Source organism: Coregonus clupeaformis, chromosome 25 (assembly GCF_020615455.1).
Source record: "Coregonus clupeaformis isolate EN_2021a chromosome 25, ASM2061545v1, whole genome shotgun sequence".
Lineage (NCBI taxonomy): Eukaryota > Metazoa > Chordata > Actinopteri > Salmoniformes > Salmonidae > Coregonus > Coregonus clupeaformis.
In genome coordinates, this window is record NC_059216.1 from 2,724,184 (window position 1) to 2,741,683 (window position 17,500).

The following is a 17,500-nucleotide window of genomic DNA, read 5'->3' on the forward strand; positions in this document are numbered from 1 at the left end:
GGTGGGTGGCACAATGCACACACTAGTGAGAGGTTAGTACAGGGTGAAGGAGACCATCCTCAGATAAACCAAGCACCTTTCCTCCCAAACCTCCCAAACCTGCAGAATATATCAAATAAATTAACGTTTGTATGTACTGTAGCCTGAAGGTAGCTTTGTGAGCTTGTTCCTGGTTATTTTGTCTCTGGCGAGCGTTAAGCTATAGATAGGGTTAGCCAATCAGTGACAACTCAATCACACACACACATCACACACATACGTGCATGCTACAAGAGATAGAACAGGCACCTACAGCCATGTTCTATTCCCACATGACACAACAATATCACTAACCACCAAGACCATTATTGCCTTAACTCGCACACATGCACACACGCGCATGCACACACACATACACATAACACACACACACACACACACACACACACACACACACACACACACACACACACACACACACACACACACAACCCACCACAACTCCAATTCCAGACTAGGGAACCCCCCTCTTTTTTATCCCCTTCTCTCCCCTTCTCTCTCCTTCTCTCCTTCTCTCTCCTTCTCTCTCCTTCTCTCCTCTTCTCTCCCCTTCTCTCTCCTTCTCTCCCCTTCTCTCTCCTTCTCTCTCCTTCTCTCTCCTTCTCTCTCCTTCCCTCCCCTTCTCAGAGAGAGAGAGAGAGGGACAGAGGGACAGAGAGAGAGGGAGCAGAGGCTGAGAGAAGCAATGAGAGAGAGCAGCAGAGAGAGAGGGGAGGAGAGAGAGAGAGCAGAAATGAAGTGGACTGTGTCAGAGACTCCGAGAGCGCCTCAGTATCTACATAAAAGAGATTCCATTCTACAGCTCAATCATATTGTGTTAGCACGCGCTTATCCTCCACCCAGACAAATGGAAAGGGATAGAAAGAAAATGAGAGAAAGAATGAAAGAGATAGGGCCACAGAATGGGAAAAGCCTGAGCAATTTGGCCACCCATAAAGGCTTGGTAATGGTGGTAGGTTCTGTCATGGTAAAAAGACAGTATTAGGGACCGCCGTCCATTCATGTCCCGAACACCTAAAGTCAAGTACCACTGACTGCTTTTGTATAGAGATAAGACATGTCGCCATGGCATGACAGCACACATTCTTCCATTTTTATTTCACCTTATACAGAGAGAGAGAGAGAGCGAGAGCGAGAGAGAGAGAGAGAGAGAGAGAGAGAGAGAGAGAGAGAGAGAGAGAGAGAGAGAGAGAGAGAGAGAGAGAGAGAGAGAGAGAGAGAGAGAGAGAGAGAGAGAGAGAGAGAGAGAGAGAGAGAGAGAGAGAGAGAGAGAGAGAGAGAGAGGGAGAGAGAGAGAGAGAGCGCGAGAGAGAGAGAGAGCGCGCGAGAGAGAGAGAGAAAGAGAGCGTGAGAGAGAGAGAGAGAGAGAGAGAGAGAGAGAGAGAGAGAGAGAGAGAGAGAGAGAGAGAGAGAGCACGAGAAGAAGTGGAGAGAAAGGGAAATGACTCAGTCTATTGACAGATAAAAGTAGTTTTGAATTGACTTTTTCTCGCTTTTTCTTATTTCCTTAAATATTTGCTTTCCGCCTGCCTCTGCCCATTCTAGAGTGAGCCAGCCAGCCAGGCAGCCAGCCAGGCAGGCAGACAGCCAGGCAGGCAGGCAGCCACCCACCCAGCCAGGCAGGCAGGCAGGCAGGCAGGCAGGCAGGCAGCCAGGCAGGCAGCCACCCAGCCAGGCAGCCAGCCACCCAGGCAGCCAGCCAGGCAGCCAGGCAGCCAGCCAGCCAGGCAGCCAGCCAGCCAGGCAGCCAGGCAGCCAGGCCCAGCCAGGCCCAGCCCCAAACACAGAAACATGACATGCAGTCTAATATGCCAGTGAAGAGACTGTGTGAATTAGGTAAGCCCCTAAATGAGATTCCACACTCTAATCCACATTATAGAGAGTGAAGGCAATTCACATCTTATACGCTGGTCTGTGTGTGTGAGTGTGTATGTGTTTCATTTTGCACTCCTAATAGCATATCAAATGTTTGCATAGGTCATATCAGTATGTAAATGATCATACAGACACAGACAGAAAAGAAAATATACACACACACACACCCACGCTCTCATAAAGGAACCCAGCATGAGCGTATTAGAAAAGGAATCAGAGGTGAGAGTGTGCGTGTAGCGACATGTCGCAGGGGTTGGCAAGATGAGAAGCGGAATGTGTTTAAGTGCATTGAGCGACACACACACACACACTCACACACACACACACACCACAGCCTCCTCGTTATCTGTCTCTCTCTCTCTCTCTCTCTCGGCGGCAGCCTCCGTAATACTGAGTGATGTTTAAATTAGTTTACAATTTGCCTTCTCTGCGCCTCCGCCGGCTCTTAAGCGTCTGGAGTTCTGAGGTGTCAGCTCGCCTCCTAACCACAGTAACAAATTGTTGCCCGTACGGCAGACACCTAATGACTAGAAATTAGCCTGACAGTTTGTTACGACTGTTAGGGACAGCACCGACGGATCATGAGCCATAAATTGGTTTCAGCCCTCTCTCTCTCTCTCTCTCTCTCTCTCTCTCTCTCTCTCTCTCTCTCTCTCTCTCTCTCTCTCTCTCTCTCTCTCTCTCTCTCTCTCTCTCTCTCTCTCTCTCTCTCTCTCTCTCTCTCTCTCTCTCTCTCATTCTCTCTCTCTCTCTCTCGCTCTCTACGCAAGGCAGCTTCATCAATTTGATTAAAACAATTACTGTAGCATGGAAAGCCCTGACACACAGAAAAGCGTGCGAGGTAGTCAACTCTAGACCAACAAGATCTCATAGTTTCCATTCTAAATTCAACATATTTTCTAACACATTACTTCCGCGTGGTTACAGGGTTAAAACAGAAACACCTCAAAGAGTTAAGTTTCGGTATTAATTCCGAATCAAATCCAAATCAAATTTTATTAGTCACATATGCCGAATACAACTGGTGTAGACTTTACCGTGAAGTGCTTGCTTGCAAGTGGATAAGGTTAGGGCTATGGTTTGAGGAAGGCTTAAAACTAAATCATTAAAAACAACGTGCTGTTTCCATCAACTATCAGCAGCTATTCTAGTGTTCTAGAAATGGCATAAGGGAGGGGGTTGAGCAGGGGAAAGGTGGGGGGCAGGCCTCTATGTGTGTGTGTCTGTGTGTGTGTCTGTGTATAGGGGGTCAGGATACCTGTTAGTAAGTGGCTGAAAGAGAATATGGAGGAGGTATATTTCACTCTGAGAGGAACGACAATCCTGTCCTCTGTGTGTGAACAGTAGATCACCTCAACAGGGTGGTGTGTGTGTGTCTGTGTGTGAGAGATAGCATAAGATCACTTCATGGATGCAGTGTGGTTTTCATCATGATTTGTTGGCAACCCCTGCCTTCGACACACACACACACACACACACACACACACACACGAGAGGAGCGAGAGATGAAGAGCTCCATCCTCCTCCATCGTGGCAGAATTCCTCCGTCTAATCCTGCCATCATTTACATTTTAGTAATTTAGCAGACGCACTTATCCAGAGCGACTTACAGTTAGTGAGTGCATACATTTTTTATTTTTTTTTTCATACTGGCCCCCCGTGGGAATCAAACCCACAACCCTGGCGTTGCAAACGCCATGCTCTACCAACTGAGCTACATCCCTGCAGGCCATTCCCTCCCCTACCCTGGACGACGCTGGGCCAATTGTGCACCGCCCCATGGGTCTCCCGGTCGCGACCAGCTACGACAGAGCCTGGATTCGAACCAGGATCTCTAGTGGCACAGCTAGCTAGTGGCCTTAGACCACTGCGCCACTCGGCTCTCGCTCTGCACCCAGCGCACACACACAGGACAGGTGAGCTATCTCTGCTCTATCACACACACAGGCCAGGTGAGCTATCTCTGCTCTATCACACACAGGACAGGTGAGCTATCTCTGCTCTATCACACACAGGACAGGTGAGCTATCTCTGCTCTATCACACACACACACACACACACACACACACACACACACACACACACACACACACACAATCGTCACAGCGCTCCATCCTCTTCTGTGTATTCGCATGGCAGAGAGGTACTAGTCTATATGTGTGTGTTTGTGTGTGTGTGTGTGTGTGTGTGTGCTTGCATTTCTCACTTGGTGTGAATGTGCATACACTATCTGTGTCTCTGTAGATCTTGACAAGAAACAACTATTGTTGTGACAGCCTCTGTCTCCCTCCACCCTTCCTCCCCAGATTTTAGTTTTAATCTAACTATATTCTCTGTAATCTAGGCTAATCTGAGATTTCCCCTGCCTTTGTACAGCACCTCACAGCCAGAACCAGTCAACCCACAAACCAAAATTAGCTATTTTCCCCACAAACACACTTATGGGCGCACAAGAAAAGGTTGAAACACACACACACACACACACACACACACACACACACACACACACACACACACACACACACACACACACACACACACACACACACAGCTCATTAAGGGAAATGTTCCTTTCTGTCTGCTGAACACACATGGAAGAGTGGTCATGAGCGCGGTGGTGACAGTTTTTTATGTGAGGTGGGGGGGTCAGGACGAGGATCTTACCAGTGATGAGCTCTGCCCGAACAGACTATGTTGACAGTCTTTGTGTTGGTGTTTTGGGTCACTACATGTACCAGGTGTATATTTGGCTAAGCGTGTGCATCAGGGAGTTTTACCTGGGATGTTCTCACCCGAATTAATGTTGAATCTGTGTGTGTGTATGCCTGTACCTGGGATTTGCGCAGTGTGTGTGTGTGTGAGTGTGTGTGTGTGTGTGTGTATGTGTTTATATGTAATCCTGTACCTGGGATGTTCTCAGCCCAGTCAATGTGTGTGGGTACCTGTGATGCGCTTAGTGTGTGTGTGTGTGTGTGTGTGTGTGTGTGTGTGTGTGTGTGTGTGTAAGCCCATACCTGGGATGTGTTTGGCCCAGCCGATGTTGACCACCAGCTCTCTGTCAGCCAGGTCACACAGCGTGGTCAGGGCCTTGATGTCACTGTCGGGGACGGTGGGGTCTGGCATGGCATAGATCTTCTCTGGTTCAGCTACCAGCAGGTGTGACACGATCTTGTTATCTGCAAGGCAGCCAAAGGGAACTGGGTGACCACCGAGAGAGAACAGAAAGACAGGGTCAAATCAACACACACCCACACTGTTAATATCACAACTGAATAGGATCTGGTGATGGCTATGTTTACGTTCTACTGATATGTTTACGTTCTACTGAAATGTGTACATTAGTCCCCTGTAGCTCAGTTTGTAGAGCATGGCGCTTGCAATACCATGGTTGTGGGTTCGTTTGAAAATGTATGCACTCACTAACTGTAAGTCGCTCTGGATAATTTTTCTTGAATTGTCTTTTTTTGTAAATTACTGGCACAGTGTGATGGATGCTCAAGTGTATTCTCAAGCAAAATACAATATTCACAAAAGGATGTATGTATAGGGAAAGTTTGAATGAAGTTGGCATAGTGAGCTAGAGCGGGATAGACAGGGCAGTGAACAGACAGGGCACACAAAAGAAGACGGCATGGGGAATGTTTCTCATGTAGGACACAGGGAAAGTTAAATAAAACAAAAACAATTCCAATGAAATCATATCTGCAGATGAGCTCGCTACGGACAATTAGTGGCAGTCTCACTCCTGTATTCAAATTAATCTGCTGCTTAATCATGCAGCCAGATGACAGATGATCATGATGAGCTACTGAACCCAAATACCACCGAGATTGAGAGAGGGGAGAGGAAGGAGAGAGAGAGGGGAGAGAGAGGGGAGAGAGGTAGGGGGAGAGAGACAGAGAGAAGGGGGGGAGATTAATATAGAAAAAGAGAGAGACAGAAACATAGACATACAGTAGGAGAGAGAGATGGAGAGAGAAAAAGATGGGGAGATAGAGAGAGGAGAGAGAGGGGGAAGATAGAGAGATGAGAGAGAGGTGGAGGCACAAAAAGAGAGAGAGAGAGAAAGAGACATACATTAAAAAGAGATTGAGAGAAAGGGGAAGAGAGACGGGTGGGAGGGAGAGACAGGGAAGAGAGAGAGAGGGAAGAGATATAGACACAAAGTAGAGAGAGAGAGCACGTGAGAAAAAGAGAGGTGGAGTGGAGAGAACGAGGTAGGCAGAGATAGATAGATGGATAGAGTGAGGCAGAAAGGGGGTTGTTTGCAGCCCCCTACTCCAGGGACAGAGACAGAGAGAGAGGGAGAAAGAGAAAGTGGCTAGACTAGAGCTCTATCAGTCTGTAGCTAAACCTTATTTAATGTTTCCTTAATTACAATCAATGCCACCCCATTTCAACACCCCCAGTCTTTGTTATGTGTGGATAATCAATGTGTACGGCTGGATCTGGCCTGGGTTCTACTAGGGCTGTTACTGTAGGTGTTCACCTTACTGGCTCAATAAGTGCTAATACACTCATGAACAATAGAGGGGATTGGATATTTCTTCACTTCTGTAAATACATCTAGTATTGAAATGTTGAAGACAGCAAAGCCAAAATTCTGATCCACTGGCTAGCTTGAATTGTGTTTCACTTTGGTGACATTGTACTCAAGCAATATACAGAGATAGGTAGTGTGTGAGACTGAGAGAGAGAGAGAGAGAGAGAGAGAGAGAGAGAGAGAGAGAGAGAGAGAGAGAGCGAGAGAGAGAGAGAGAGAGAGAGATGGAAAAACATTAAAAACTGAAACTAATGAAATGGGCTTTGTGCAGGGGAGAGAGAGAGAGAGAGAAAAAGAGAGAGAGTGCGAGAGAGAGAGAGAGAGAGAGAGAGAGAGAGAGAGAGAGAGAGAGAGAGAGAGAGAGATGGAAAAACATTAAAAACTGAAACTAATGAAATGGGTTTTGTGCAGGGGAGAGAGAGAGAGAGAGAGAGAGAGAGAGAGAGAGAGAGAGAGAGAGAGAGAGAGAGAGAGAGAGAGAGAGAGAGAGAGAGAGAGAGGAGAGAGAGAGAGAGAGAGAGAGAGAGAGAGAGAGAGAGAGAGAGTAAAGCCTGTGTTGGCTAGCAGTAGGATCAGGATCAGGTGGGATAAAGCCAAGGGGTTACTCCAGCAGCCACATTCCTAATGTGATTTTCCCTCCAATAATTATTCTGCTATTTCTTCAGCTTTTATGCAGTACAGCATATTGTGTTCCACAAGAATATGCTAGCATTAAGTAAAAGGGTTTAGGGGACAGAGCTGGTAAGCACTGTGTGGGGAGAAGAGAGAGGAGAGGAACAGAGAGAGCGTCTGTCTGTTTGCCCAATGAGTGGCTGGTGAGAGAGAAGGAGAGAGAAAGAGATGGAGAGCGGTAATGCTGGTTTGATACGAAAAGTACAAAAATGTATGCACTCACTACTGTAAGTCGCTCTGGAGAAGAGCGTCGGCTAAATGACTCAAATGTAAATGTAATGATGTCTTTGCCAGATTGGATTTAATCTGGATTAGGCCTCTCTCTCTCTTTTCGTCTCCCTCGCTCTCTCTTTCCAATGTCGCTTCATCACTTGCCCTTGCGTTCTCAAACACTCATTTCCCCTCTCAGAAAGGTACACTATATCTGTTCCCATGAATATTTTTGTCTCTCTCTCTTTCCTTCTCCCCATCTCTCCTTCAAAAAACCCTCCAAGGTGTGATCATGTGTATAATTACCAGGGATCAAAATCTCCGCAATATCTGTGTGTGTGTCTTCTCAATATCTCTGTGTGTGTGTGTGTGTCCTTACATGGCTTTTTGGGAGGCAGGGCCAGTTGAGGGTTGAGGTAAGGGCTGTTCTCAGCGTCTATCCGGCGCTTGTACTTCTGTCTGCCCCCACGCACCCGGTCCAGCCGCACACCTAGACACACAGACAGACAGACACAGACAGACAGACAGACAGACAGACAGACAGACAGACAGACAGACAGACAGACAGACAGACAGACAGACACAGACAGACAGACAGACAGACAGACAGACAGACAGACAGACAGACACACAGACAGACACACAGACATGCAGACAGACAGACAGACAGACAGACAGACAGACAGACAGACAGACAGACAGAGACACACAGAGACACACAGAGACACACAGACAGACAGACAGACAGACACAGGTTAGAGACTAAACAGTTACATATCTGAAAGATGCAAAGACAGCTCATAAACAGGGAGAGAGAGAGGAAATGGATGTGTGTGTTTTGTGATTGTTCTGGTTGTTGTTATCCCTTTATAACAGTGTCCTGTGGCCTTAGCCAGTCGCTACTTTATCAAGGTGCTGTAGCAGTAAAAATATATTCTTGTTTCTCTCTCTACCCCCCCCGAGTCTCTCCACCTTAAAGACATATCTCTCTCTCTTTAATTAATTGACACACAAAGGAGCCCTAATTTAATTATGCACAGCTCTCCAGGGATTGGCTGTTTCCTTGGTTACCACTTAAAGGTGGACGAGGAGAGGCCGATGTCATGTTGAGATGAGAGAGGAGAGGAGATCAGAGCAGAGGAGAGCAGTGTAGGTGTACTGGAGGATCTTGTTCCCCCCCCCCCCCAACACACACATTTCTCTACCTTTCTTCTATGGTTGGTTTAAAAAAATAACCCCCCCCCCCCCGCAATGACAGTTTCTAGCGTATGCAGAGATACAGCAAGACCCACGACACAGAGCTGTTGACAGCTTCTATTGCTAATGAGATACACTCACTCACTCACACACACACACACATACACACACACACACCTATAATGAATAACATGCACGTTGCAGGCTAACATGTATGGTTTGATGGCTTTTCACATACTGTATATGACTGCAACACGTTTAGCAGTGTCCTAACTGAGAGAGAGAGAGAGAGAGCGAGAGAGAGAGAGAGAGAGAGAGAGAGAGAGAGAGAGAGAGAGAGAGAGAGAGACAGAGAAAGAGAGAGAGAGAGACAGAGAGAGAGAGAGAGAGAGAGAGGGAGAGAGAGAGAGAGAGAGAGAGAGAGAGAGAGAGAGAGAGAGAGAGAGGAGAGTAGAGTAGAGGAGAGGAGAGGAGTGAAAACCATAGGAGGAATTCATTTCATCATGTTATAAATCTGGGCCTGATTTCAAGACACTTAGGGTTTTAATTAAGGAAGCAGACAGCTAGGCCTATTGTCTGACTGGAGCTTTCTCTTCCTTTTAAATGATCCTCTTCTCCTGGGCCTTTACCAGAAACTCACAGATGACCATAAAGACCTTACAAGACTTGTTGAGGATTTCATAGTGGTGGTGCAATCCCTTCTGGCGTGTAGTGAATTTATAGGGAGGGAGAGGGACGGAGAGAGAGAGGGAGGGAGGAAGGTGGGGTAGAGGGAGAGGGAAGGAGAGAGGGAGGGGGTAGAGGGAGAGGGAAGGAGATAGGGGGAGGGAGGGAGGAAGGGGGTAGAGGGAGAGGGAAGGAGAGAGGGAGGGGGGCTAGAGTGAGAGGGAAGGAGAGAGAGAGGGAGGGATGGAGGAGGGGGGTAGAGGAAAGGGAAGGAGAGAGAGGGAGGGAGGGAGAGAGGGAGGGGGTAGAGGGAGAGGGAAGGAGAGAGGGAGGGAGGGTAGAGGGGGAGGGAAGGAGAGAGGGAGGGGGTAGAGGGAGAGGGAAGGAGAGAGGGAGGGGGTAGAGGGAGAGGGAAGGAGAGAGGGAGGGAGGGTAGAGGGAGAGGGAAGGAGAGAGGGAGGGGGGGTAGAGGGAGAGGGAAGGAGAGAGGGAGGGGGGAGAGGGAGAGGGAAGGAGAGAGGGAGGGGGGGTAGAGGGAGAGGGAAGGAGAGAGGGAGGGGGGGTAGAGGGAGAGGGAAGGAGAGAGGGAGGGGGTCTCTTACTCTCTTGTAATTAATACAAAGGTGGAGTGGAGGAAGGAAGAAGAGGAGAGAAGAGCAAGAGAGGAGAGATAGATGACGAGGAGAGAAGAGGAGACGAGGAGAGAAGGGGTGAGATGGGAAAAATTATGTATGCACTCACTAACTGTAAAGTGGCTCTGGATAAGAGCGTCTGCTAAATGACTAAAATTGAAAAATTAAGGTAGATGATGATGAAGAGATTTGACCCTACATGTCCATTTAGCAGGGTGTGATAAGTGTACTGCACCCCCCCTGAAATGTTACATCTTTAAAATGCTTAAGGTGCACACACACATACATGCACATGCACACGCACACACACACACATACACGGCTTTGGTGCAGTGGCGTTTCCTCTCACAAATAAACACTTCTCCTCTCAGTGATTCTAGGCATGCAATGCCTCAGCTGCTATTCTCCAATTTATTTCTCTTTTTCTTCACGAGCAGCAAGTCTTCCACTTGATCTGCCCCCTGGACTGTAAGGCCAGCCACCCTCTCACGAAAACATTATGTAGAAACATAGTGTGAGTGTGATAGTGTGTGTGTGTGTGTGTGTGTGTGTGTGTGTGTGTGTGTGTGTGTGTGTGTGTGTGTGAGAGAGAGAGCGAGAGAGAGATTAAGTGAAACAGACTAGTCTATGTGATTATATCTGAGTGTGTGTTGAGTGTCGGCTGACAGAGGTTCACTGCTTTGGTTTATCTTAAAACGCTGGGGGAATCATGTCACTGTGTGTGTGTGTGTAGTGTGTGTGTGTGTTAAAACACTAGGGCAATAGTGTCACTAGGGCCTGCATACACACCCAGCATTACTGCTAGGCCTCATAAAGCCTTGTGTCAAGCCCTGTCCATTATTTCATCTCTCCTCCGTCTTTGCTGTCTCCCTCCCCTGCCTTCCCCCTTTTCTCATCTCCTCTAGTCTCACTTCCCCTCCCCTCCCCCTCCCCTCCCCTATTCTCCCCCTCCGCTCCCCAAGATTTAGCATAGGTCTATTCACAATACAGGTGAATGCACATTATTCAATAGGAGTGTGTGCATGCATTGAGCTTGTTTTAGCCAATTTCATGGGTCTACAGATGACAAACAATCCCTTCCATTTAAGGCTTATATTATTGGCAACTGCTAAGAAAACATTATTTTATTGTACTGATCAACAACATTTGCATAGAAGCAATCTCTTATTTTATAAAAGAGTGCGCTGTCTCTTTAAGAATGTAATGACATCATTAAAGAGGCAGAATGTGGCTGTTGAATTTACATTTACATTTACATTTTAGTCATTTAGCAGACCCTCTTATCCAGAGCGACTTGCAGTGCATTCATCTTAAGAAAGCTAGGTGGGACAACCACATATCACTGGCAAAGAAAGTAATTTTTTGCTCAATAACGTAGCTATCAGTAGAGTCAGAGCTAGAAGTGCAAGTGCTGATTTTGTAAACATTATTATTATTATTGTTATTATTTTTTTTACTTTGACGTTGACTTTGTGGCTATGGAATCTAGTGGAAACCAGATGAGAGGCGAGGGAGATGAAGAAGTCAATTCGTTTTTGGTGGCGAGGGAGACTAAGTGAATTAATAACGATTTTGAATCAGCTTTGAAATCAGCATATTATTATTATTTTTGTAAAAAAAATTATTTAACCTTTATTTAACCAGGTAAGCCAGTTGAGAACAAGTTCTCATTTACAACTGCGACCTGGCCAAGATAAAGCAAAGCAGTGCGATAAAAACAACAACACAGAGTTACATATGGGGTAAAACAAAACATAAAGTCAAAAATACAACAGAAAATATATATACAGTGTACAGGTGCAGTGATCGGTAAGGTGCTCTGACAACTGATGCTTAAAGTTAGTGAGGGAGATAAGAGTCTCCAGCTTCAGAGATTTTCGCAATTCGTTCCAGTCATTGGCAGCAGAGAACTGGAAGGAATGGCGGCCAAAGGAGGTGTTGGCTTTGGGGCTGACCAGTGACATATACCTGCTGGAGCGCAGACTACGGGTGGGTGCTGCTATGGTGACCAATGAGCTAAGATAAGGCGGGGATTTGCCTAGCAGTGATTTATAGATGGCCTGGAGCCAGTGGGTTTGGCGACGAATATGTAGTGAGGACCAGCCAACAAGAGCGTACAGGTCACAGTGGTGGGTAGTATATGGGGCTTTGGTGACAAAACGGATGGCACTGTGATAGACTACATCCAATTTGTTGAGTAGAGTGTTGGAGGCTATTTTATAAATGACATTGCCGAAGTCAAGGATCGGTAGGATAGTCAGTTTTACGAGGGCATGTTTGGCAGCATGAGTGAAGGAGGCTTTGTTGCGAAATAGGAAGTCGATTCTAGATTTAACTTTGGATTGGAGATGCTTAATATGAGTCTGGAAGGAGAGTTTACAGTCTAACCAGACACCTAGGTATTTGTAGTTGTCCACATACTCTAGGTCAGACCCGTCGAGAGTAGTGATTCTAGTCGGGTGGGCGGGTGCCAGCAGCGTTCAATTGAAGAGCATGCATTTAGTTTTACTAGTGTTTAAGAGCAGTTGGAGGCTACTGAAGGAGTGTTGTATGGCATTGAAGCTCGTTTGGAGGTGTGTTAACAGTGTTCAATGAAGGGCCAGATGTATACAAAATTGTGTCATCTGCGTAGAGGTGGATCTGAGAGTCACCAGCAGCAAGAGCGACATCATTGATATACACGGAGAAAAGAGTCGGCCCAAGACTTGAACCCTGTGGCACCCCCATAGAGACTGCCATAGGTCCAGACAACAGGCCCTCCGATTTGACACATTGAACTCTATCTGAGAAGTAGTTGGTGAACCAGGTGAGGCAGTCATTTGAGAAACCAAGGCTATTTAGTCTGCCAATAAGAATGCGGTGGTTGACAGAGTCGAAAGCCTTGGCCAGGTCGATGAAGACGGCTGCACAGTACTGTCTATTATCGATCGCGGTTATAATATCGTTTAGGACCTTGAGCGTGGCTGAGGTGCACCCATGACCAGCTCAGAGACCGGATTGCATAGCGGAGAAGGTACGGTGGGATTCGAAATGGTCGGTGATCTGTTTGTAAACTTGGCTTTCAAAAAATTCTCGATTATTGTAGATTTATCGGTGGTGATAGTGTTTCCTAGCCTCAGTGCAGTGGGCAGCTGGGAGGAGGTGCTCTTATTCTCCATGGACTTTACAGTGTACCAAAACCTTTTGGAGTTAGTGCTACAGGATGCAAATTTCTGTTTGAAAAAGCTAGCCTTTGCTTTCCTAACTGCTTGTGTATATTGGTTCCTAACTTCCCTGAAAAGTTGCATATTGCGGGGGCGATATGCAAACCATATTTGCGTTATGGTTTGCATATTATCACAAACAAAGTACTAGGGTAGTGAATTCAGCTGTAAGCGAGAAAGAAAGTTAGCCAACAATTAAAGCTGGAAGCTACCGGTGTCGTCTTGCATTGTAAAAGTGTTCTAGCCTGTATGGGCATTATCTTGCGAACCGTTTCAACATTTCTACATGCCGTGTTGCATTATTCCAGTATTTTATCTTCTGTGCAGCATGAGTGGGGACTAGGGAGTTAATGCCGCGCAGACAGCTCTAGTAATGAATAAGTGGAGCAGGCACTTGCTCTTAGCGCTATAAAGGGGCTGTGCTGATACAGACTTGATCCTCTCAATCACGTGAGACACATTTGACAGAAGTACCGAAAGTAACACAAATTCTAGTACCAAATATATATATATTTATTGTGTGGAAAAAGTACTGAAATGTTGGTAATCCGTGCAACACTAGTGTGTGCGTGTGTGTGTGAAGGTAGGACACAGAATATCAGAGCATCGCTTTGAACGTACAGGGAAACATTTCTGCTGGCGTTTGGATCGCCCTCAGACAGGGATTTGCATTCTGGGAAAATGTGCTGACTAGTGGAGAGACAACAGACGTGAGAGACTTAGCAAACACGCTAAGCTGAGGAGAGAATGAGTGTGTGTGTGTGTGTCTGTGAGCGGGGATGTATGTTCGAATTCAGATGACACACTGAATTCACTGGGGGGGCTTGGATGGAGGGAGGAAGGAGGAAAGGGTGGAGAGGTGGATGAACATCAGCAGATATGTATCATGTATGGAATGAACACTATACTGTTACTGTTACTGTATAGTGTATTTTTCGTACATGATACCTATCATGTATGAAATGAGGCAAAACACAGTAACTAAGAATTTGATAAAAAGTATTTATGTTGTAATGGCAAGCTATATTATCTGATTAATGTGGTATTTAGTTTCCTGACACAAGAACAAGCCATTTGATCAGAATATATCATAGAGTATCAGAAATTGGCATCTGTAGGGCCTCTCGAGTTGCACAACAGTCTAAGGCCCTTGAGGCGTCACTACAGACCCGGGTTAGATCCCAGGCTGTGTCACAACAGGCTGTGACTGGGAGTCCCATAGCGTGGTGCACAATTGGCCCAGCGTCGTTAGGAGAGGGTTTGGCTGGGGGGGCTTTACTTGGCTCATCATGCTCTAGTGGTTTGGCGGGTCATGTTTCGGAGGACGCATGACTCGACCTTCGCCTCCAGAGCAAGTTGGGTAGTTGCAGCGATGAGACAAGATAAAAAAGGGGGTCAAATACAACAAAAACATTGCTGTCTGTCTAGACAGAAGAATACTCTGAAGTCAGATTTTGCAGTAAAAATTACATAGTTACTGTGTTTTGCCTTTGTAGAGCAGCGTACATACAATATTTGATCAAATATTGTATCAAGTATTTGAGAGTTGATTTAGTGAGGACATACCTCTCTTATTCCTCTCACTTATTGCTGCTCTCTTTCTCTCTTTCTCTCTTTCTCTCTTTCTCTTTTTCTCTCTTTCTCATGCGCGTGCACACACACACACACGCACACACGCACACGATCACACACGCACACACACACACCACACAGTGCGCTCACTTCATAAAGACCCTTCTAACTACCTCATTTATTTCCCACCAAATTAACTCACTCTCACTCCTGATTAATGATTTAATCTAAATGAATCAAATTAAAAATGATATTTCCAAAGCCTACAAAAAGAGGAAAAAGACGAGGGAGAAAGAGACCATTCCCTCTTAACAAACGAGCCTTCACATAATAAAGGATGACCAGGAGTAGAGGAGAGGGGGAGGAGAGGAGGAGTAGAGGAGAGGGGGGCAGTAATGAAATGGGCATGTCCAGGTAAATAGAGAGGGGGAGGAAGACAGAGAGAGAGGAGAGAGGTAAAGAGAGAGGGGGAGGAAGACAGAGAGAGAGGAGAGAGGTAAAGAGAGAGGGGGAGGAAGACAGAGAGAGAGGAGAGAGGTAAAGAGGAAGAGAGAAATAGAGAATGAGGAGGCTGGATGAGATAGGGATATGGGATTGAGCAGGTGAGAGAGAGAGAGAGAGAGAGAGAGAGAGAGAGAGAGAGGTAAAGAGAGAGGGGGAGGAAGACAGAGAGAGAGGAGAGAGGTAAAGAGGAAGAGAGAAATAGAGAATGAGGAGGCTGGATGAGATAGGGATATGGGATTGAGCAGGTAGAGAGAGAGAGAGAGAGGGGGGGGGGAGACGCAAAAGAAAGAGAGAGAAATAGAGAAACAAGAAGAATAAGAAGTAGAGAAGAATAAGGGTTACGGAAGGATGGGGTAAGTAGAGAGAGAAGAGGAGTGAGACAAGAGAAAGAGAGAGAGCGAGAGAGATAAAGGAGAAGAGAAAGCTGGGTTGAATTCCTCTGAGGGTTCCTGATCCAGCTGTAATTACAGTGTCACTTTCACAAACTACACCTCCTCTCTCATCCCTGCATCCCTATTGCATTATTCCTTTCTACACTTCATTTTTCATCCCCCTCTCCCTCCTCTCCTCCATCTTTTACTCTTCTCTGACAGGACATTACATTACATTATAGCCAGGTCAGCCTAGTTACCAAGGCTTTAGTTTAGCAGGCTAACACAGTCATGTGGATCAGTTAGCACGTTGTTATTTAAAGTGCCAGTAAGTTACTGAGAGAACTATAAAAAAGTCACCCATGTGAGTGAGAGGAGGAGGAGGAGGAGGAAGGACGGGGTAGGTGGATGTTGACTGATGTGTTGTGATATAATGTTTAAAATGTACACACGCACACACAGTACGTCGTCTTTGCACACTGACAGCAGCAGTCTCACTGGCCCATGTCTTTGTGGGTTATCGATGCCTGGCTGTAGGATGTTCGACACACACGCACACTCATACACATACACACACAAAAAGGTGCTATCTAGAAACTAAAAGGGTTCTTCGACTGTCCCCATAGGAGAACCCTTTGAAGAACCCTTTTTGGTTCCAGGTAGAACCCTTTTGAGTTCCATGTAGAACCCTTTACACAGAGGGTTCTACATGGAACCCAAAATAGTTCTACCTGGAACCAAAAAGGGTTCAACCTGGAACCAAAAAGGGTTCTCCTATGGGGACAGCCGAAGAACCCTTTTGGAACCCTTTTTTCTAAGAGTGCACACACACGTAGGTCTGTCAGATGTCCCGCTGCCTTAATAGACAGTGTGATGAAGGGGAATCATTCCCAGCGTGGGAATATTACTGAGGACCGATATTTCGATCCAAGCTGATCCGATCACCATGGATTTTACCCTGGCCCAGCGTCGCTCCGTGTGTGTGTGTTCGGACAATTGAAGGATTTTGTGTGAAATGCCATTGACACATTTGTGCTTTTGTAGGAAAAACAACAAAGAGAGAAAGAGAGAGACACATGAGAAGAGATGGGATTGATTTCAGATGACCGACGGGAGACTGTCATTTTGTGTGAAAGGCTGACCAGTGGATGTGTGTGCAGTGTGTGTGTGTGTGTTTGTGGATGTGTGTGTGAGAGAGAGAGAGAGGCTGACCAGCAATCGAAGACTTTACCGGCAAATTAATCCCTGTAACTCTACACCAGCAAAGCAAATGATCTAATACAGCAACATCATGCATCTTCACCATCACAGAATGTTATTAAGAATGTCTGCTACAATACAACTACTGTTGGGTTGTTTTGTTGCATCTTTAATGTCATCGATAAAGTTCCCTATTCAAAGCCATTTTCAAACCTCCCTATCACACTCCACACTCCCACACACTCCCTCAGGAGATAGGGAAGAAGAGAGAAAAGAGAGAGATAAAGAGAGCGGAGAGAGAGAGAGGGAATAGAGAGAGAGTGAGAGAGTGAGAGAGAGGGGATAGGGAGAGAGTGAGAGAGTGAGAGAGGGGATAGGGAGAGAGTGAGAGAGTGAGAGAGAGGGGATAGGGAGAGAGTGAGAGAGTGAGAGAGTGAGAGAGTGAGAGAGCGGTAGTGTATAAGGCAGGCCAGTCAGTCGTTTTATGGTAATTGAGGTTATTATGGGGCTGATGTGTGGACATGGCCTTTCTCTCTCTGCCTCCCTCCCCCTTCCCCCTCTCTCTCTCTAACCTCCCTCCCCCATCCCTCCTCTCTCTCGCTCTCTAACCTCCCTCCCCCTCCCTCCCTCCCTCCCTCTCTCTCTCTCTCTAACATCCATCCCTCCCCCTCCCTCCCTGTCTCCATCGTTCCCTCCCTCCCCCTCCCACTCTCATCCCTCCCTCTGTCCATCCCTCCCTCCTCTCTCTCTCTCTCTCTAACCTCCCTCCCTCCCTCCCCCTCCCTCCCTCTCTCCATCGCTCCCTCCTTCCCCCCT

General features: G+C 46.7%; 1 protein-coding gene across 4 annotated transcripts in view; it reads right to left on the bottom strand.

Annotated features, from left to right (window-relative positions):
• Positions 1-17,500, bottom strand: part of LOC121539761 (estrogen-related receptor gamma) — a 246,252-nt gene that overhangs the window by 27,332 nt on the left and 201,420 nt on the right. For 3 of the 4 annotated variants that reach the window (XM_045207464.1, XM_045207461.1, XM_045207463.1), the window contains exons 5-6: positions 7,719-7,829; positions 4,929-5,111 (exon numbers count right to left, since the gene is read on the bottom strand). In XM_045207464.1, coding sequence (XP_045063399.1) covers positions 4,929-5,111; positions 7,719-7,829 — 294 coding nt within the window. The remainder of the gene's footprint in view (positions 1-4,928; positions 5,112-7,718; positions 7,830-17,500) is intronic. The other variant, XM_045207462.1, reaches the window with a different exon arrangement.